A 23,270-nucleotide genomic window follows, 5' to 3' on the forward strand; every position below is an offset into this window, starting at 1 on the left:
CGAGCAAAACAAAATTAGATCATCATGAAACTTAACATGACAAATTATATCATGAATGAAATGCAACTTCATGTATTTTCAGACAATTCAAAGATGGCGGCAATCACAGTCATGTTGATTGCTTTATTCAACCGTCCGTTGAACCGACTATAATCGCCTCGAGGTTAAACAACACCGACAGCTAATTGGTGTTAATCTGTTGTGTAATGTCAATAAAGGTGTGAAAAACTCGCGTGTCAGTGTTTATTACATGTACTCCTCATCAGAGCGGTTCAGTGCGATAATTTCCATAAGTTAAGTGCAAGCGGGATAGTTATACAATTCAAGTAATTCAAAACGATTGAAAATTCTTACTTTGATATGGTTGCAGTTTGACTATATTAAATGAGCGGCTGTGAAATATACTGCCTACTGTATAAAACAAATTTTTCTGTCATTTCATTATCATTCTAGTATTTTGTCATTTAATCTTTCAGTTCGTGTATAAGAAATTAAATAATGCAGACGATTTATTTACATGCGAATGCAGTGTACCGGCAATTGTTAACAGAGTTTCATTTTCGCGCGGTATCAGAAAGTCCCCGGGAAACACGTTTTTTGCATGCGTATGACGCAATAAAACAATTTTTTGTACACGAGTCGTATTGCATTCAATCTAAATTTAAAGTCGCTCGTCCAATGAAATCTCTGCCCCATAATGCACTGTACTCTTAACACTTCTGAAAATGGCATATATGCGTACGGTTGTGTTTACGAATTTCTTAAACATATATCGTCATTAATGTTCAAGATTATTATTTTTAAGTGATGTTGCAATTTTATTGGATTATCGGATAAATGTGCACATAAGAAAAGCGGTATGTATACTGTTATCGATACGATTCGGTTTATAAGCATGTATTTGCGTCAACACAGCATGGCAATATACATGACCTATATTATAGGCTATTCTATACCTGTTTTTTTTTTATAGCGCCCTGCAGTTAATGAGCTCAAAACCTATAACGCGGATCCGTTATAACGCTGTTTCGCGGCTTGGACCCCATTGACCGCGCTATATTGGAGTTACAGTGTATAATTATGCATAAAAAATAAATATATAATGGGAAAGAACTTTTAAGATTATTGACTGAATGCTGTTAACTAGTTAGTTGAAAACACAAGCTTCATATTTTTCACTTATAAAACAGAAACCTTAGTATTATTCATTGCTGTCTTAGCTCCAATTTATTAATAACAAATTTATGAAAAGCTGTTCAAAATACTACTCCATTTTGACATTTTCGTCACAGTGACACACTGGGTTGAATGAAAAGTAACATTGACACACATTGGTAGAAAAAGGCTATAGAAAAAGGCCCAAGAAAAACGTATGGGTAGGAAATCTTATTGTAAGTTTGCTTGAATACCCCAAAAGCTAGTCCTTTGAACAGAAATCAAAGCCATGCCATGAGAGGTTGAGGGATTCTAGATTCTAAATTTCAAAACCATTTCAGAAACTTTCTGGTAGATTCCAAACAATATCACAGTAAAAAATCATAGTTTTCTTAACCTGAATTTATATGTATACATTGGAATCAGATCTAACAGGTTGAAAGAGCTCAGAAAAAAACAAACCTTAGTTGTAGTAGCAAACAAGAGCCATGTAAAAGACGTTAGGCAAACCATCCCAAAGCACTGTGACAAAACCTTTGACCTTGACTGGAAAACCCATTGGGGATGATTGCAATCTTTTTTTTAAGTTAAAAGTAACCAACCAAAACTAAATTTCTTTAAGATGACTTTTTGAATACTTCTATTATATTGACTAAAGTTATCCATATTTATACAATTAGCTATGACTTAAAAAAATGTAAAGAAAAGTTCAAACCACAAGCTTCAGACCTATGTACATACCGGTCCAATGACTGAAAAGTGCAATGCTCAATGCCTTCCATTCGTGGAGAGTTGAGACTTAATTCTTAACTAGAGAACAGTTGCTTAGTTTGGACACTTATGCTATGCAAATTATACATACATAACACAATTTCAGACTATAACAATTAACACGATGTTTGATAAATTTCATGACTCGGTTTCATCTTTTAGGCATAACACCATCTGGTAGATAGCCCAGGTACAGTAATAAAACACACACTGCACTCCAGACTGTGGAGAGTACTCATCTAATGGTTATATAATGGAATGTTGACAAATACAGAGCCAGACCAGCTATGATTACATTGGACCCCCAACTGTCAGCTAGACCCTGGTTTAGGGTCCCTGTAAGAAAGCTCCAACAGGAACCATTATTACTGAACATGATTTTAGATTTTATCAGGGTTACTCCATGCATGACGGGCTTTGCCCCATGCATGACACAATCCAGACCTACTTTTCTTTATGAAGGATTTTGTGATTTACAGCTGCTAGCTTCTTGAACATTAACCCACTATACACAGTTTACAATGCCTGTAATTCTCCTGTTCTGTAATCACAAGTGGGGTAGTGAATTTATGCTTTTACGCTGTAATTTACAACTGTTGGAAACTGTTGAGCGACAAAAAGAGGACAGCCTTCAACTTCTGGCTTTAAATTACTTGATGCTGGCCCATGCAAGGCATTTTTTTTTACAGAACAGCCATTTTCACTTGCTTCACAATATTGATACAAACATTATAGTGTATAACCCGTTTGTTTAACAGTTGTCATTAATTCATAGAACATTTCTAAATTCTAAGGTAAACATTTTAAAAGAAAAGGTACAGAATAACACCTCAATCACTCAAAAATCGTACTGGTACATTTGTTTTGTTTTAAAAAAAAAAATTCACTAAGAAAAGTACAGTTTCATCTTTTTTTGTTGTTGGTTAATGAAGCTAGATTTTAAATTGGTCATTGTCAGCTCGGAATATGGACAAAACCCCTCCCGGACAAAAACCATCCCGTCATTTTCGTAGGGGCAGACAAAAACCCTCCCATGAAAAAACTGGGGCGGACAAAAAAGCCTCCCATGAAAAAACGGGAGCAGACAAAAATACATGACAAGTAAGGCTTGTGTCAAAGGTGCCATGTAAGGCCCTATAATATTATCAGTTTTGGGTGCCCTAACCTGTATAGGTTTGAAGACTGTGAAAGACTGTTGAGACAGTGGGGCATTAGGAACAACTAATACACAGTAATTGACAGGTTCTTGTTGAATCAAGCACAGAATTTTCTGAGCATTCATAATTCGTTAGAATTGAAAAAAAATTCAATCGACCAGCAAAATCCAATTGACCAACTTGACTCATTTGCAAAATTTTGAGAGATTGGCCTACAAATTGCATGAACAGGTATAAAATAGTGGGTTTTAATAGCTTAAGACATTATTGGCAACATGTCTGTTTAATTTATATTATCAATATTGTTTAATTAAGCATGGAATATTTATCAGAATTGGGGGTAAAGTTCAATCAACCAGTAATGACCACTTTGGAAGTATTGACCGGGGCGGTTTTAACCGGTAAAAACCGCCGGTTAAAACCGGGGGCGGTTGATTGGTGCCAACCCTGGACGCCGCCTGCCAAGGGTGAAACTATAATACGTCCCGTTTTTAAAATGGGTGTATAAAAAGCTACCATCGATTTAGGTTCTGAAAGGAGTTGATGTGATCATTATGTGGTCAAAATGTTAGTTCAGACTATTGCAAACTATTGTCATTGTTAATAAACAACAGGGATGATGCAGTTACCTTAGATTAAATAAGTAAGACTCAAGACTTAATTTCTCAAGCGTTAAGCTACAATCGACTTACGTTCTGAAAGGAGCTCATTTCTTTCTCCTTGCTGCGCCTGTCCTCTGCCATCACAAGCCCCTGCAGCGCGTGGAACGACTGCTCCCCAGGCTTCCCCTTGCCCAGCCCACCAGAGGGGCCTGCGGGGGGCTTGGAGGGGCCCGGGCTCTCCACACGGGCCTCATGGTTTATGTTGACTGATGCCATCCTGTGTTATACATCACGTCTGCAAGTAAAATAAGGGCTATGCTATTCACACCATATTTTCAGTATTGAATATTACCTTTTTGATATGAAAGCTGATGGCCATAATTATGATGGTGAAATCGAGGTTCTTGGGTATGAAAACATTCAGGCTTTCATTCTTTCTCAAACAAAGTTTTTCTGGTCACTAAATATTTACAATAAAAATTTTCAGAGGAACTTAAAACTTTAGATCATTTGTTCAATAGGTTTGCTTTCAAGATATAAAACAATATTCTATTGCTTATCCCATTACCACATAAGATACGTATTTTGACGAGTTACTCATAGGCTGTTCTTGTTTTATGCTGGTTGCAAAAGCCATTTTCACTTTGCTTCTTATGGGGGAAAGGGTTATTAAAATTGCAATGCTTTATCAAACTGTATAAATACTCATAAGAATACTGTAAGGAAATGGAAACATAAAATAATGTATGCGCTTAAGCATTTTTATTTTTATTATACAGATTTATACAATATTTAAATATATTATTTTATTTATTTTATTGGGGGGAGGGTGGGGGTAGCAGTGAGGGCAGGGAACCTTTTTCCTGTTTTGCTGTACAGGACACAGTTTTTTTACCAAAAGATCAGATAAGCTGATAGAAATCTTGTGTTGAAAGGATTGAAGGAAGACCATCTGTTAAAACCTTTAAATCATTTTCGTGTCCCCCTTCCCACACCCTAAATCTTCCCTATGTGATGGGGCTTGAAAATGACATGGTGACAGAATGCAATCAAAATTTGACAGGTGCATACACACATAAACACTATAATAAATTGTGAATTTATTTACTTTACGCTGATAAAATCTATTGTAACACCTTAATGAAATATTTCAATAGCCTGCAGTCATCATTTCAATCAGAAATGTGTTCCTAATTTGTCAATCAGTGCTTTGCATAATTAATCAATAATTATAAAAGATCATACCCAAGACAAACCCCTAAAATAAACCAAGGAGTCCACCTCTGGGAAAACCAATCATAGTGCATGTGCAGGGAGTCCACCTCTGGGAAAACCAATCATAGTGCATGTGCAGGGAGTCCACCTCTGGGAAAACCAATCATAGTGCATGTGCAGGGAGTCCACCTCTGGGAAAACCAATCATAGTGCATGTGCAGGGAGTCCCACTCTGGGAAAACCAATCTTAGTGCATGTGCAGGGAGTCCCACTCTGGGAAAACCAATCATAGTGCATGTGCAGGGAGTCCCACTCTGGGAAAACCAATCTTAGTGCATGTGCAGGGAGTCCCACTCTGGGAAAACCAATCTTAGTGCATGTGCAGGGAGTCCCACTCTGGGAAAACCAATCATAGTGCATGTGCATAAAGTATCCTCCATGATTATCCTACACAGTTTCAGCTTGTATGATTTTTTTTTGTCAAGACAGTCTCTTCTTAAGGTAAATCAAGTCTAGATGGAAAGAATTGTACCAGATTTAATTAGGTGCCGGTATGTCCCACATTTATCGGGGACAATACTTTTTCTCATATTCATTAAGCCCAGTTTTTTCAGGAGTGTGGTTCATTTACATTCAAATAACATACATACAATATTTATGTTGTTGAAAAATTTTTTTTTTATACATATCAAATGCTTAAAACTAGATTTTTAGTTTTTAAATCCTAAACTCCATACTAAAGTAATTGGGAATTTAATTTATTTGGCACATAATTTTCATATGAAACATTGACCAGTGTGAACATCAGTGGCTGCAGGATTTAGTTTCATAATTTCATAAATTAATTTGAGAACATAGATATGTTACTATATTGGCAAGTCATTTACATAATTGCCTTAAATAAACATTGCACTAATTGATTTTAAATTCAAAATGAATGTATGCTTTATGCAATTTTACAAACTTCCAACTGCAAATATTGCATGGGCCAATCTTCAACAAGAATGCAGGTTAAATTACACCAATTATCTGCCTGTACTGAATAATAATAAAAACCTGCACTTGGAGAGGTATGACCTGTAACTCCAAGGATATTAGGTTACATGCCATAACTCATCCACTGTAACCTTTTTGACATTACATTAATGTCTTTGTTACACAGTTTTTCCCTACAAAATTATTATCAACAAACTGAATATATGTAGGACAAGCTGTGATAAAAACACACACAGACTTTTCTGTATCTAAATACAGGGTGTGGGTATACCTAAACCTGTCCATTGACATTTTACATTGCTACTTAATAAAAATCTTCTTGCTTGCATGCATTCTGAACAAAAGTACTTATGCCACCTTACATATTTAATTTAAATAAGGAACAATCATGTGGAATAAATATAGTTCTAGTCATATAAAATATCAATTGTTGATTAGCAGGTCCAAAAAAATTAGCAGAAATTATTTCAAATGGACATCTTAGGCCAACATTTTTTTATAAATTGGTTTACGGGAGCGCCGACCGTATTTTATGTCAAAATGTAATAAAAATAAAAGTATCTTTCTCCAATTTTATTTTCATAATGTACGCCGACAGTGTTTTAGTCCCGCGTGAAGAAATAAAACTTTCGAAGACAACAATCAAAATTTATATTCGCAAGCGTTTAATCGCGTCCGATTATATATAATATTACTATCGGTACATTTCATTGGCTGTTTAAAATAGAATAAACCAATCGTATTCGTGTTTACGTAAAAGCTTCGTTTACGCATGCAAAATGGCGTGTTCTAAAGTGTTCGTTGACGACAATAACAATGACCAGCGTCAACGGAATGATTTTAAGATAGAAATTATTGAGAATAATAAGGTTAAGTCTCACATTATGAATATTACATTATCCATGTCGGTGGCGGATGTTGTGGCTGAGATGTTTGTCGACGGAGATGAGATAGTTCTCGTCAAAAACATATTTGTAGAAAATCGGACACAGATTGACAAAACTATCACGTTCGGTGTCTAAAAGGATTTCGGGTTCGTCTTTTTTCGTACATTTTGCTCTGGTATTAATAATAAAATAAATGCAGTATGTCTATGCTTTTGTCTTTTTTGAAAAATATTTCTTTACACCTGTCAATTATTTAGTCTTTAATACTCAGTCATTATTAAAAGAACTGTTTATACAAAGAAAAATATGTGTTTCCAAGGGATCAATTTTTGATATTAACTTTGAACCTAGATTTCTTTTAATAATGTACATTTTTTATTCTGACAATAGCAAACAATGAGAACATTTAACAAGAATTAAGATTAAAAAGAAATGTTATTGATAAAAGCATTTATTTAAATAACACTATTTCTATTGCTTCTAATGACTAACTGTTATCATTAATAATATATATATATATATACTACAAATAAGATATATATAACAAAAGTAACATAAAAAGTTGATTTATAAAAATAAAAATAAATAGACAAGTTTAAACTTTTATTTTTATTCTTTTTGTCGACTCTGTGGTTTTTGTTCTTTTATTTTTATTTTCATTTCGACCCCCCGACCCTATTTTTCTAAAAAATTTCCCGTAAACCAATTTATAAAAAAATGTTGGCCTTACAGATCAATATAAACCAATATAATAAACATTGTTTGCAAAATAATCATTAACAATTATTTATTAATAATTTAGAAAATCACATTGCAAAAATTAGTTAAACACATTTTTAAAAATAAATATTAATAAATTGTTAAATTATTTTCAGAAAGTACCAGAGAACCGTATTGCCATTACATTTCTGGAAATCTAGAAAAGAAAATATATATGTCCAAATGACTAAATGTAACTGATTAACAATTTGAATTAAGATGCTTTATTTTCTGATTTTTGATTCATTTTTCCTTTCAGATGATATACATTTGTGTGATTCTAGGTTTCAATAAATAATTCTGATACATTTATGCAGGATACTGTTACATTATTGTTAAACTTATTATATTATGTTGGTTATCTGGTTTATCAAGTGAAAACGAGTTATTTATATAAAAATAAAGCTTATTAAGACTTATGAAGGTACTTGTTGTTATTTATGTATTAATTAAGTTTATTAACATACTTCTTAAAGTAATAAAACATGCATGCCCCACATATGGGCTGTCCGTTGTAGTGGCAACCATAGTGTGAATACGTTTGTTGTCACTGTGACCTTGACCTTTGACCTAGTGACCTGAAAATCAATAGGGGTCATCTGCGAGTCATGATCAATGTATCTATAAAGTGTCATGATCCTAGGCAAGAGTTCTTGAGTTATCATCCGGAAACAATTTTACTGTTTCGGGTCACAGTGACCTTGACCTTTGACCTAGTGACCTGAAAATCAATATGGGTCATCTGCGAGTCATGACCAATGTACCTATTAAGTTTCATGATCCTAGGCGTAAGCGTTCTCAAGTTATCATCCGGAAACCATTTAACTATTTCAGGTCACCATGACCTTGACCTTTGACCTAGTGACCTCAAAATCAATAGAGGTCATCTGCGAGTCATGATCAATCTACCTATGAAGTTTCATGATCCTAGGCGTATGCGTTCTTGAGTTATCATCTGGAAACCATTTTACTATTTCGGGTCACCGTGACCTTGACCTTTGACCTAGTGACCTCAAAATCAATAGGGGTCATCTGCGAGTCATGATCTATCTAACGATGAAGTTTCATGATCCTAGGCGTATGGGTTCTTGAGTTATCATCCGGAAACCATTTAACTATTTCGGGTCACTGTGACCTTGACCTTTGACCTAGTGACCTCAAAATCAATAGGGGTCATCTGCGAGTCATGATCAATCTACCTATGAATTTTCATGATCCTAGGCGTATGCGTTCTTGAGTTATCATCCGGAAACCATTTTACGATTCCGGGTCAGCATGACCTTGACCTTTGACCTAGTGACCTCAAAATCAATAGGGGTCATCTGCGAGTCATTATCAATCTACCTATGAAGTTTCATGATCCTAGGCCCAAGCGTTCTTGAGTAATCATCCGTAAAGCACCTGGTGGACGGACCGACCGACCGACCGATAGACCGACCGACATGTGCAAAGCAATATACCCCCTCTTCTTCAAAGGGGAGCATAATAATAAATACAGTCAATACCATCATTCATTAATGTAGTAAGGTTCTTTAAATTATTGTTCTTATTAATAAAGTCGGAATAACTGGCGGTTTTCACACCGCGATAAAGTTGCACAACTTTTTTGGGGCCAGTGAAACCCCTGAATATACTATTCATACAAGGAAGATATGATTTTATTACATTATTTGAGGAAATTTTCAAAATATTTAAGTGCTAAACATGCTTTTACTATACTTATGCATTGATTTCTGAATTTCACAGTTTGCACAATTCGCGACTCGTTTTTTCACAATTTTCAGTAGTTCGCAATTCATTTTTCACAATTTTGAAAAGTTCGCGACTCATTTTTCACAAAATGAGGGGGCCAGGACCGCTTCACAAAATCAGGAAAAAAAGCCCTGCTTTTATGTGACTAAAGATAGATCGACACAACAAATGTTTGTAATTTGGATTTTCACAATATTATTAAGATTCTTACCGAGTTTCACAATTATGATCTCAATATATTTTGTTATTAAACACCAGATGTAGTTGAAACTTGTTCTAGTTGCCATTAAATAGTGACTCATAAAGTCATGGTTCTGGAGCTCAGGTACGTAATTAACCACTGAGCAGTTAAATGCTAATTAAATGTATTTATTTTATATTTTGTATAGGTATTTAATTTGAATCGTGATGCTATGAGTGATATAATTTGTTTATACTATTGGAAGTTTGATGAATAATTCTGTGCCATGTGTGAGGGTTGAAGCTCCTTAAAAACTGTTTTAATCACCTAAGTTTGCAATCACGCTTCAAGTGCCTATCATCGGATAAAACATGGTTTGTCTCCTGCTCAGGTGCAGCTAAAAATCCAATTTGTGTATATTTACTATTGTTCTACATGTAACAAGGCTATTGTCAAGCAATATGGTCCCCTACCGGCTCCACCATTGTCAGAAATTCCACCATTTTCAGATGTTTTGTTTGTTTTTTGGTTGCCATAGCAACCACAATTTTTGACGTAGGAACAAAATGAAATGACGCGCATAATGTCCATATTGCCATCTATCCATGTTGCAAGTTTCATGAAAAAATATTAAGAGCTTTTTAAGATATCGCAGGATCCAGAAAACCAACATTTTCAGCAGTATTTCTAGTCTATTTGTTTCCATAGCAACCCGAACTTTTGACGTAGGAACAAAATGAAATGACGTGCATAATGTCCATATTGCCATCTATCCATGTGTCAAGTTTTATGAAAAAATATAACAAACTTTTAAAGTTATCGCAGGATTCAGAAAAGTGTGACAGACAGACTCACAGACAGACGGACACACAGAGCGCAAACCATAAGTCCTCTCCGGTGAAACCGGTAGGGGACAGTTAAAGATAAAAATGCAAAGACTGCTGATTGTCAGATTTTTCCAGATGTGATGGTCACAAATTCTTTTACAATTTTAGTAAGGGTTAAACACCAGACCACTTATTCAAAAGAAAGGTTTATTAAATGAAGAAAGAATGATTGCCACATTTACTTCTAAAAAGATAAATAAAGGACTGCAGTATAATTCATTACCATAGCAATCTTAACAGTCAGAACCTAACAGTAGACTGAATGGCATTCAAGTTTCCTAATTTATAACAAAGGTAAACAATGTTCAAGGGTACTTGATGAGAATGGTAATTTCCATTTCTGCATTATCCTGGTATAGAGCAGTTGTACAAAAATTGCAAAGGCGAAGGAGAGCGAATACCTTCCAATACATACAAATGAGCCTTGCTCTGTGAAAAAGGGGTTAAATGCATGTGTGTTAAGAGTCGTTCCAGATTAGCTTGTGCAGTTCACACAGGCTTTTCAGGGAAAACACTTTCCGCTCCTGTGATATTTTTCGTTTTAAGAAAATCTCTTGTTAACAAAAATCAAGTTTAGGCGGAAAGTGTTGTCCCTGATTAGCCTGTGCAGACTGTGCATCTAACATTTAGTCTTATGTACATATGTTGTTTTTTTTACAGAAAACTTAAATACTCAAACAGTTTAAACTGGACACATAGTAAATGATTCAAGTAAGAGATGTAATAAACATTATATCTTTATTTTAAATATTACAAATGTCAAGGCATTCCTGACAAATTATTCAATAATACAATTCTAGTATCCATAACTATAAGCTCTAAAGCTTTTCCTTGCAATTCAGGCAATGCTATTAACTTGCAGAATGTTAACAACATGGCAAAACATTTTTATCATACACCATTATAGTATGCACTAAACTTATAAATTGTACAGGTCAATATTTATTTTGTTAACTTGCTTTAGAAAATGAAAACCAAGTCATAATTAAGCATAAAGACCCGTTTAATTGGTTAATAACAAAGGCAAACAGTTGAGAAATAACAAAGTACTAGTGTGTCTTAGGCTAATAAATAAAAGATTTGCTATTTTTGCATATATTAAACAACAATCATGATCATTTATTTAATTCATTTATATGTAAGGTATCATCATTTTTTTTGGAATTTACATTTGAACAGTTCAATTCAAATAAATGTCAGTAATAGGTACGTAGTGACTAAAAGTGAAATGTGAAGCCTTAACTGAAACCGACCTACCTATATGTAACATCTTCAAACTAAGCCATTACTTTTCAAATTGCATGAACTATAAAATATTTATGAACTCATTAATTTGCCAGGGACCAAAAAAATCAAGCATTTGTTTTGCCCCACATCTTTTATGCAAACTATTCTGGCAAATAAATGTAATTGAGTATTTGCTACAGTGTTTTTTTCCAAAGCCCCTAAACCAGTGATTTTTTTGCTTTAATTTGTTACAGCCTGTGCCATTTGAATTGGGAAAATTAGCGCAATAAACCATAAATATTGGGAAAAATAGAGCGATAAACCATGAAATTGGGAAAAATTAAGCATTATAAATAGGATTATAAGTAACAGAAGTGATATTGTTTTAAAGTGCATGTTCAGGGAGTTTCCTAGAAAAGGAGTCTGGTCAAATTGGGATTTTTTTTAATCAATAAAAGTGGCAAGTTTGGGAATGATTTATGGACAAAAATGACTAAACTCAAGTTATATATTTTGTAAGATGTTTAAAAAATAAAGTTGAGACCTAGATTTAAGAAATCATAATTAAGTTATATGAGACTTCTTTCTAATAAAAAAAAAAAAAAAAAAAAAAAAAAAAAAATTGTTTTTTTGAAGTTGTTTTTTTTTTGGAACATTTTGGTAAGATTTTTGGGAAAAAACGTGTATTTTTGCGATTGGGAAGCAGCCGAAAATTGGCTGTAAATTTGAGCAAAAAAAATCACTGTAAACAGTATTTGAATTTAAATAAGCCCCTTAAGCGCAAGTGTATTCATTGTTTCAGCCATTAAGTGCATTATTTTCTTTAACACTATAATTGCATAATATTGCTTTCCATATTAGTGTACCGTAGGTTTCCTCGTATAGCGCGCAGTGTTTTACCTCCAAAATTCAAATTAAAAAGCTAGTGCGCGCTATACATTGATACAATGCTATTCTGGCTGCTAAATTGGTAAAAATATGTTTGTAATCGTAAATAATCAAAACGGCCGCCATTTATTTTTTCAGAAAACTACCACCCTATAATCGTACAGACTCAGAGGGGCCATTGTTGAAACAACAAGAAGTCGCTACAGTAAATGGTAGATATGAACGCGGTAGAAGAAGTTTGGGTCAAAAATAAATTTGTTTGAATAAACTTGCGGACATTTCTTTGTTTGTGTTTTTACACTTCTTTATTGATGAATTGACCAGTCGCCAAAGTATCGATCGCTTCGCCCACAGTTTTCGATCAGCCAATCAGATATCGATTTTTCACACACCCCTCAACAACGCTTATCTGGCCGCCATTTTGTCCGACAAACAAAGTGTGTAGTACATATGGAATGGACATAATTTTTAAGAGTTTACACAGCTTTTATATCAAATGCATGACCATTACTGTTCGATCATTATTGAAAATTGTAGGTGCTATATATACTTTATAAAAGGTTATTATTTTATCTTTATTTCTTGAACATATGAACGAGTAATGAGAAAACAAACACAATAAATAGTTTAACCACAACAGTTGTGTGCTCTATAAAACGTGTTATACCGTTTGATGCACAATATTATTAAGCAGTTTTGGCAACATAATAATTGCCACACGTGCTTATTAATCTCAGCGTAATTGTCGATGATTAATAAATGACAGTATGTTGCGTGGATCTCAGAATGTCAGACGGTTTATACAAGTTCAAAATCAATATGAAATAAATGCTCATTTTTACAAAGGATTTTTCATCAACTCCCGATAATATGTATAAGAAACATTTCTGATAGTCAGTCTGCCGTAAACTCATTTATTTTTATTACGCTTTTTTTCTCTTAAGCATTTATGATAGTTTTACAAAGCAGTTTAGTTAAGTGTGCGGCTTTAATAATTTATATTTTAGAAAAGAGCATGATACATCGTTACAAAAATAGTATTTCACTCACGTAATCCGCTATAATTGCGATCTGCTTGTCGGACTTTTCTAATCACTAGACCATTTGACTATGTGGGCGGAGCGATCGATAATTTGGCGACTGGTCAATTGCGATGGGGACTGTTGTCGACATTCCGGAGAGCAGGCAAGGGAAGGTGCAAACGAGGTCTTTTTGCTTGTAACGGTAGGTGTGAAAGGGGGTCATTTTGCACTTCGTAATTTATTGGCAGATGTTATTGAGTAATATGTGCCACGCCTTGTTAAGACGCTAATTGACATTTGAGACACTAATTGACACTTGAGAACGTGAAAATATGCAATCGCATTTTGTTCGTATAAATATTGAACGTTCAACAGTGGCGTTTCAAACATTCGTTAAAATTGTCAAAATATAGTGCTACGCCCGCATACCTCAACAACTGTATACCTGTCTCCCATGCGACATTCAAATTTAATGCCCATGCTTTCCCCGAGGAAAAATTACACGATGTACACTTATTCTTATTTTCTCACGTTTTTCACGAAATGCTCGTGGACTGTTAATCTTTTGCTAGAAGATTACAAAATTGTCAGAAAAGTATAGTGCTCATAATGCAACCCATGCTCCTAATCATAATGACGCTTCCTATTTTGAATGCTTAATAAAGCTTTCCAATGCCCCGGATTATTGGATTGTGCAATAGTAAAATGGCGGCCATTTTCGGTCCGATTTGGTGGTTTTATTGTCTTTAAATATTTTTTCTCCATTTAAAAAACAGCCTGCGCGCTATACAGGGGATGGTGCTATACGAGGAAACCTACAGTATTTTTTGCGTAGCTCCAATCAACCATTAGCTTATTTTGCTTATTCCTGCAACTGTAAAATTTTGCTTAACCCTTTAAGTGTATTTCTGGTGTTTACTTTATCCCACTAGTGTATAATTTTCAAAGCCTCTGTTAGTGGATTCTTTCGTTTGGTGATGCTGCTTTTTAATTTGCTAAGTCCAGTTAGTTTATTGTTTTGCTTAGCCCCTTAAGTGTATATTTTGCAAAGACCATTCACTGTATTCTTTTTGCTTAGCCCCTTGGGTGCATTTTTTGCTTAATGTTTTTAGTGTATTTTTTGCTTAGTCCATAAAGTGTATTGTTTTACTTAGCCCCTTGAGTGTTTTTTTTTCATAGCACCTTTTTTTTGCTTAGCCCCTTTAGTGTTTTTTTTTGCTTAGCCCCTTAAGTGCATTTTTCTTAGTGTTTTTAGTGTATTTTTGCTTAGTCCCTTTAGTGTAATTTTTTGCTTTGTCCTTTTAGTGTATTTTTTGCTTAGCCCTCCAGTGAATTTTTTTATTACTCCCTTTAATGTATTTTTTAGTCCCTATAGTCTATTTTTTGTTTGTCCCTCTAGTCTATTTTTGCTCTAAGTCCCTTTGATGTATAATTTGCTGAGCCCCCATCATAGTATTCTTTGCTTAGCCCATTAAGCATAAGTGTTGTTATTTTGTTTACCGTGAAAAATCAGTAGTAAGTCTACCTCATATAAAAAGGGATGTACACATTTTACAAAAATTGTCAGATTTATCAACCACAAATGCATAAGTCAGATCATACTTTTAAAAGTATGGGAAGATAAAAATCTGTACAAACGCTAACTGTGTATGTGTTTTATGGCCCAGTCAAGCCCTATGGAACTATCAATCTGGGTTTCATACCACATGCGTTTAAAAATTTATATGCATGTATGATCTATCAAAACAATGCTTTTGTATGTTGTAAACCAATAAAATACAGATAAAATACCAGACGATTTTTCACATTCGCCCCACAACAGAAAATTGATTGTTCATGGTGCATCATTCTAAATTACCATTTAATTGACAATTTACTGTTGTATATGTAAATTAACCTTTGTTCTTACTTAAAATGCAAAACTCTTGTTAAAAAATGTCTACAATTCTGGCAAACACATTTTAAAGTAGTTTACCACCAGGCTTATTACATATTCTGCACATATTTATGATAAAACATGTAACACAAAACTCATATATTTTTCATTAAAACATTGAAACAAATTGTCTTAAAATTAGTCTTCTGTCAGCATTATCATAAAGTACATACAATAAGTAGTTACCTTACAATCAACAATAATCCAACAACAACTCTGTCTTCAAGCTCCCAGCAATAATTATGCACCACTTAAATACAACCCCGTATAATGTACTGGCAAATGTCTTCACTCACTGATTTATCAAGCAGATAGAACTTTTAAAACTATTCTCTCCCTATGCTGTAAATCTGCAGCAAAGCTAAATCCCTCTGTTACCGATTCAAATAAAACAATAAAAATATGGCACAGCAAGAAAATGTACAAATTCTGTTCAGCTCACCGTCATAAATCCAGCATTTCAGTTATCACTCAGGTAAAGTATAAATCTGTCAGCCCTGCCTGATAGAAAAACGTATCCTGCACTACATCATATTTCGGAGGGCTTAAATCTTTTCCACTGTTTTGCCTATCTAAAAATCAAAGCCCCAGTGTATTGACTACAACCTCAGTTAGTCACTCATAGGTGCCGTTTTTCATAGGGTCAGTAATCACCGTGCAGTTGCCCGCCTTCCATGCTACGATTGTATCAGTCCTATCGTAATGTCAACTGGCTTGTGAATAGAAAATCCCTCCCCTTGTCTCATTACAAAACCTTTGCGGTTTTATGTTTAAGAATAATGTAAAGAAAGGAGAAAAAACTTGTTACACTGCTCAGCGATGTGTGACTCCCTGTATAAAGCGTAAACTTGATAACTGAGATAGGCCCAGTTTAAACATTGCAGTGAATTTACTACTCTAATGATTTATACAGAGGACTTTTTAATACTAGAATAGCACTGATTTCAGCAAATATGGGTCAAACAGTGAACAGTGAAATTAAGTGTGTTAAAAATTACATGATGAAGAAATAACAAAATTAAAGAAAATTTAAAAGGATAACTTAGCATTTGAGCAATAAACATGGTTATCCTTAAAACCACTCTGCAACATTAACATTTGGTATTTCAAACTGCAAAGCTTTTAACAGCTTTGTTATATGGTTTTATGGAACTGCTTAGTGTATTTTTACTAAATCCTATTACATAATGAAACTGGCTCAATGTTACATTGAAGCATGCAGTTTTCTTATTAAATTACTTCATTTTATACCAGATATTCCTATTAGCTGACACAAATTCATTGTCAAAAGAGTATTCTGCTCACTAATGTGTTAATTCACTTGTTCAAATAAACTCACAACATATATATTTCTTAAGGATTGCAAAACTTTTACAGGGCTTTTCATGGCTGCCATTTTCTTGAGCCAAATTTGACTATGTATAGCGAAATTCTTGATTTGGCTTTTTAAATGGGTTTTAATGAGGAAATATTGTTAGCCAAATATAGAAATGTTAAAGTCAAATGGATCAATTTGTAGCCATTGGCTAACTTGGGGAATTTCAGAGAAACTCCAGCACTAAATAAACAAGAAAAACATATTGTTGCCAAATAGAGAAGTTTAAGTCAACTGGATCAATTTGTAGCCATTGGCTAACTTTGTGAATTTCAGAGAAACGCCAGCACTAAATAAACTTTTTTTTAGACATATTTTAGTTTATAGATCTAAATCTCTTATAACATTGTAAATAATTTAATCCTCATTGTAGCCATGTTCTTTGCATGGTTTAATAATAATGGAACAGGCTTTTTCCGCTCCATTTTGGGAATACGCCACACTGGAATTTTTGGAATTTCGCGTCGTGAAAACACCCATTTTGGGAAAAAAATTATTCGCAAAATTGGCTCAATTGGGAAAAATAATCGCATGTAAAAAGTGTTTCTTATATTTCAAAGAAGCCGTTAACTGGTAAATAACGACTATTTTGATAACTTATTATTGACATTTTACAAAGTATTATGAACATGTGAGATAAGTGCAGGTTTTTTAATCTGAATTTGGGAAAAAGGCCTGGCCTTTTTTGAGGTGAAAAAAATCGTGCGAAGCGCCGGATTTTGAGGAAAATAAGGAAAGTCTTAAATAATCATTAATATATTTTATAGTTTTTAAAACAAATTCAAAGCAACAGATAATTTTATTATGCAACACTTTCTATTTTCTACACCGGATAAGGTTAACTTATAGTGTTTTTTTTTGTTTTTTTTTGGGGGAATTGGGAATGTTTTTTTTCAATTGGGAAAAAAACAACCAGATTTGCATTGGGAATGGGGCCGAATTTCGGACCCGTGGCATAGGGCGGAAAAAGCCTGTGGAAGTAACAATTATTCATAACATAAAAATAAATATGCAACAGGGAGCATCCAGATACGAACACGCGCTCGAAAGTGCCCTTTTGACATAATTCTGCGCGTTGAAAGTGCCCTTTTGACAAAATAGCCCCCCTTCCTTTTTCAAATCCTAGCTGGAGCACTGATTGGATATACTATAACTATTATTTAATAGACTCAAAGAACAAAAGCTTAGTGCTGTTTAAATTAATAAACTGAGGCTGAAATTATAATGTTTGCTTCCACTAAAATAACACATGCTTATAACTCTTTCCCACTCAGAAGCAAAGTGAAAATGGCTATGTGCAAACAGCATAAAAGCAGAACAGCCTGTGAGTAACTTTCAGTCTGTTCAGGTTTTATGCTGTTTGCTGCTAATCAGTATCTAAGGGTTAGACACGAAGCCTTTAAAACTTAAATCTAGTAAGAAAGGTCTTTAGTTAAATGTAACTTTCTAAGGTACTACAAATGCATTAAAATACGTATCTAAGTGGTAAAGGGATAAAGGACAAGTTGTCTGGTGGAATATTCTGTTCATTATTACTTTTTTTACATTCTCTTATTTTTTTCAGTATGTTTTTGTCTGTCAGCAATTTAACAGTATTTTTGTTATTAAGTTTCTTAATTAACTTCAAATTGAACATCCAAAAAGTAAATTTGCAGGATATTATTTGACAAATTTTTTAAAGATGCAGAATCCGTATTTAAAAAAAATGTAAATAAATTTTGTTTCAAAAGAAAATTTAGGAACGGATCCAAATCCACAAAGTTTGAATTACTTCCTACTGAGAATATTGACAAGTCTTACAAAAGTGAAAAAATGACTTAGAAGAAAACAGCTGCCAGCATTTTTGGGTTTGATTACTTATATTTTAACTCTTCCAGTCCTGGAACTGAATTTTGAAGGCCTTTGCAAACAGTTTGGATCCAGATGAGACGCCACAGAACATGGCGTCTCATCAGGATCCAAACTGTTTGCTATTCTGATAGTATTCTTTGAAAAAAATCAAAGAAAATGCTAATTTTAAAGATTCAGCAGAAGACATTTTTGTAGACGACAAATTTCCCAGCATGCAAAGGGTTACATGACTGTTTTGATGATTATCTCCAGAAATGTTTGTGTAGACATAAATGTGATGACAATGTGTCATGTAAAGCTCCTAAGTGCTTCAAAGACTCCATCATTTATCAACGCAAAACCAGGAAAATGTAAACATACATAAATTATGTATTGAAAGGTGATATTAATTTGCAATGAAACATTCATACTTTTATAGATAACTTCAAATCTTGCATCAATAGTTATTTATAATGTATATCTCCAATAAGTATGTTTTGATTTGGGAAACAACGACTACTTTTTTTACAGGTTTAGAATCATAACATTTCCGGACTACTGACATAAAAATTAACAGAAACACCACTATATGTGGTCACAGGAATTAAATTGGGCCAGTCATGGGTTGGGAAACAACAGTTAATTTAGAGCTTTGGATAGCACCACTGCAATGAGTAAATTAAGCTGCTAGAACCTTTAAAAGTATTGCCTTACCTCCCTTGAAATAAAATGACAAGTTTACATTTGTTATCTCCCTTTTTAAATTATCAACAGCATTCAGATACAGTCCAACTTAAAACAGTCTGCAGTTCTAGAACAGAATCATTGTTGAAAACAATATCTTGATTTTAAACATATATTTAAGAGTTTGAAATGCCTTTACTTGAAACACACTCACTTTTGTATAAACCATCTCTTTTCAGTGCACAATTAACACAATTCTAAGAGCAGTATGTGTTCCCTGCAATTGAAGAGCCGTGTTTTGTGTTTGACATCATTGAAAAAATGTTTACTTAATGTAAGCTGTCAAACAGAACAAGAGGCACTGAAGTTTCATAATGTTTGCTTTATTAAAACTTGTTTGTTAATTTTAATTTTGTTTAAGTAAAGCAAAGCACGAGCACAATATTATGCTGATGGGTAGCATGGTGCATGCACAGAAATTCAGAGAAAGAGCTTTTAATTTGAAATTCAATACATTGAGCAACTCAAAAAAAAAGACAGGAATAACAATATTTTTTTATATTAATAAGCTTATACTATACAACTGATTTCACCTATTTGAATATGTTTTTGTTATGGTTATTTTTGACACTTTAATTGCTCGGATATTTACATACTTCTGACAATTCAGCGATTTTTTTCCTTCTTTAAAAAGTACCGGTGAACGGCACATTCCCAATTACGAAAAAACTACAAATTTCCCAATTGCTGTCCAAAAATTCCCAATTTAAAGTAAAAAAAATAAATAATAAAGTCTTTTTTTTTTGGAAAATGCAACATCTTGTTAGTTTCCCTATGCAGCTCTATGGTTTGAACCTAGGTAAATATAATATTGACAGCTTGAAAACACTTAGTTATCAATTTTAAAGTATTTGGGAGCATAAAATCAAATACACTAATTTCCCAATTTGAGGGTTTCACGACTCGATTTTTCCCAATTTTCAGGCTTTCACGGCTCAATTTTTCCCAATTGGACCGGTACGGGTACTTTTCCCAATTGGACAAAAAAAATCGCTGCAATTACATATTTTGAAGCAATATTCAACCTTCTTTAATTGCCCATTCTTGACATGTGAAAAATTACATCCTCTGAGTCAAAATGATACAAGATTTCATGATTGCCACAACAGTTATAACTTTAATAAATTGTTCAACAGTGTATTATTAATTGCTCAACATTTTTTTTAAGAACCCTGTCCTTTCCCATGCTTTCTTTTTTGTACTAACAAAGTGGAAATACACACTTCCTTTAAGAGTAAAATAGCCCCAACTGCATAGATAACAGCCACAAAACAGATCCGCACATTATACAGTTAAAAAGTTGATTGACCTCAAAAATTACTATTTAAGTGCAATAGTAGCATCAAACAAACAATGAAATACAGCTTATTTTGAATATAACAATATTTTAGTCACATATGTACAAATACAATCACTGTCCTGTCTGAAAATTTAACATGTTGAAAGCATTTTAAAGTGCAGAGTTTACTCATCACAGTGATTTAAATTAAGCTTTGTTTGTTTTACAAACCTGTCAGACGTATGACTTGTAAAATTGCTCTCTGACTCACCTGCTTTAATTGGGGACTTAAAAGTTTAACTTTGGACCAAAAGGATATAAGAAATACTCGTTCAAACAGGCTTCCCCTTTTTTCAGTGCAGTCAGTACCGCTATATAAAAACAATTTCCTGCCTGGTAGAGGCGTGATTTGACTGTGCCAATGGGCGTACCTGTTTGGACAACTGTTTCATTTACATCTTTTATGCACGTCAGCCAATGACAAAAAAACTTGATATTCCCAATTCATTTGCGGAAAATGTCTTGGTATTAGAGACAGTGGAAAACGTTAAAATTAATTAAGTGCAACTTAAAGAAGTAAGAAATTATGGCCAGCTAATAGCTCTTAAGGGCATATGGCTTTTAAAAGATTTTACCCGCTGGTTAATTAACTATGCTTTTTTCATAGATGTCACATATTCTAGAAATAAAATACAAATTGAATCAGCTGTGACCAATTTCCTTCTGTGTTGCCACGCTATGGTTGCTTTCAACAATAGTTTAAACCCATTAATGTTAGCTCCGTTGCATTGAAAGACTTAGGCTTAATGAACCAATCTTGACTCCATTTGCAGGGTAAAACCAGTTCTTGGTGTATTTTGAGATCTAAAAAATGCGCCAACAGGAGGATCAGACCGATGACTTCCTCCTTCCTAGGCATTTGCATTATAACAAAATAATTTCATAAATTATAAAAAACTTCTTTTGAGACTTGACAAGCCATTTTGAGATACTAGACATAAACTTAAAATAACCAATAACTTAACCCTTTTGCATTTAGAAGCAAAGTGAAATGGCTGTATGCAATCAGCATAAAACTAGAACAGCCTTAGGGCAACTCGTATTCTGTTAAGTTTTTATGCTGCTTGCTGAGAGATTTTAGAAGCCTGTAAATGTGTAAATGCAAGTGAAAGCTGTAAATGTTAGATCTTGGTGGATAGTGAGCAGTGCTGTTTTTATTCCATTTGGGTCCGGTAGGAGGGCCCATTCGCAATTGAAGAAAGTATTATTTTCCTAAATAGGACCTAAGATTCCCAATAGAAGGTTTCCAAAAAAGTAAAGTCTAAAATTAAGCGATATAAGTTGAACCTTAGGAAATATATAATACTGAAATAACCTTCATTCTAAATATTCAAATATTGGTTAGCAAAACAGCAACATACCGGTACTTATTTCCCAATTTTAGTCAAAACAATGCTATTTTTCACAATACATCGGGACACAGCCCCATTTCCAAAATAGTGAAAAACTAAAGCTATTCTTTAGTATGCATACTACCCTTAACATTTTCCCACTTTGAAGCAAAAGTGAAACTGGCAATGTGCAAACAGCATAAAACCAGAATCAGCCTTCGAGTAACTCGCAGTCTGTTCAGGTTTTATGCTGTTTGCTGCTCATCAGTATCTAAGGTTTCACAATGAAACCTTAAAAATTTGAATCTAGTAAAAAAGGTCTTAAATTAAATATAACTGTCTTAGGGACTACAAATGCATGAAAATATATATTTAAATGGTAAAGGGTTAAATACGTATATAGGATTGCTGTTGATGTTGGTATTTTTACTAAAATGCATGCAACAGACTGACTGGACTATCAGAATATAATCAAATTAAGTTATAACTAGTATTGTTACATCAGGCAATTAAGATCAGTATCACAGTTTTCTTTTTTATTAATTTAAATATTTTACCTTTTAAAGTGAGTACCTTTACATGGAGTATGACATTTATTTATAATAATGCTAATTTATGATTTGATAAGTACTGAATTTTGCTATTAAAAACTTCTTTCTTCTACATTTAAGGGATAAAATTAATTACTTAAACAAAGAAGTATATGTGTTAAACGAAAATAGCCAAGCGTCTGGAAACTAGGATTCTGAGTCAATTTACGGGCACCTGTCAAACTCAATTAAGCAACGACTGAATGTAGAATTTGAGACAAACGCATACATTTACATTGCAATTACGCATTACTTACTGATTTTAAATCAACATCCAGTTATTGGAACTGCGAAAAGGGGGTGCTTGGCACAATCGATCGCATGGTAAACTTCGCTAACTTCAGCAACAAGTTCAAAGATGGCGGTGCCTTTGACCTCTGACGTCATGAAATACGGGAAAGTAACTGAAAGTAAGCTATTTTTAAAGCAGTGAAAGTGAAAGAAAGCCTTGTTGAACGAAAAGATCAGGCTTGTTAAATCCCGTCGTAATTATGTAGTTATGTGTAATTGTTAATGCATCTTTTCGGGGGGGGGGGGGGGGGGGGGGGGGGGGGGGTATATTTATATGATAATTGACACATTAATAAATAAAAAAAATCATAAAGTCATTTCTACACAGATTAGAC

General features: G+C 33.8%; 1 protein-coding gene across 4 annotated transcripts in view; it reads right to left on the minus strand.

Annotated features, from left to right (window-relative positions):
* The window catches only part of LOC127860064 (uncharacterized), a 74,741-nt gene extending 51,709 nt beyond the window's left edge, over window positions 1–23,032 (minus strand). The window contains exons 1-2 of one of the 4 annotated variants that reach the window (XM_052397824.1): window positions 22,902–23,032; window positions 3,776–3,980 (exon numbers count right to left, since the gene is read on the minus strand). In XM_052397824.1, coding sequence (XP_052253784.1) covers window positions 3,776–3,961 — 186 coding nt within the window. In that variant the 5' untranslated portion in view covers window positions 3,962–3,980; window positions 22,902–23,032. The other 3 variants (XM_052397826.1, XM_052397823.1, XM_052397825.1) reach the window with 3 other exon arrangements.
* Between the last annotated feature and the right edge of the window lie 238 nt (window positions 23,033–23,270).

This window comes from Dreissena polymorpha, chromosome 15 (assembly GCF_020536995.1).
Source record: "Dreissena polymorpha isolate Duluth1 chromosome 15, UMN_Dpol_1.0, whole genome shotgun sequence".
NCBI lineage: Eukaryota > Metazoa > Mollusca > Bivalvia > Myida > Dreissenidae > Dreissena > Dreissena polymorpha.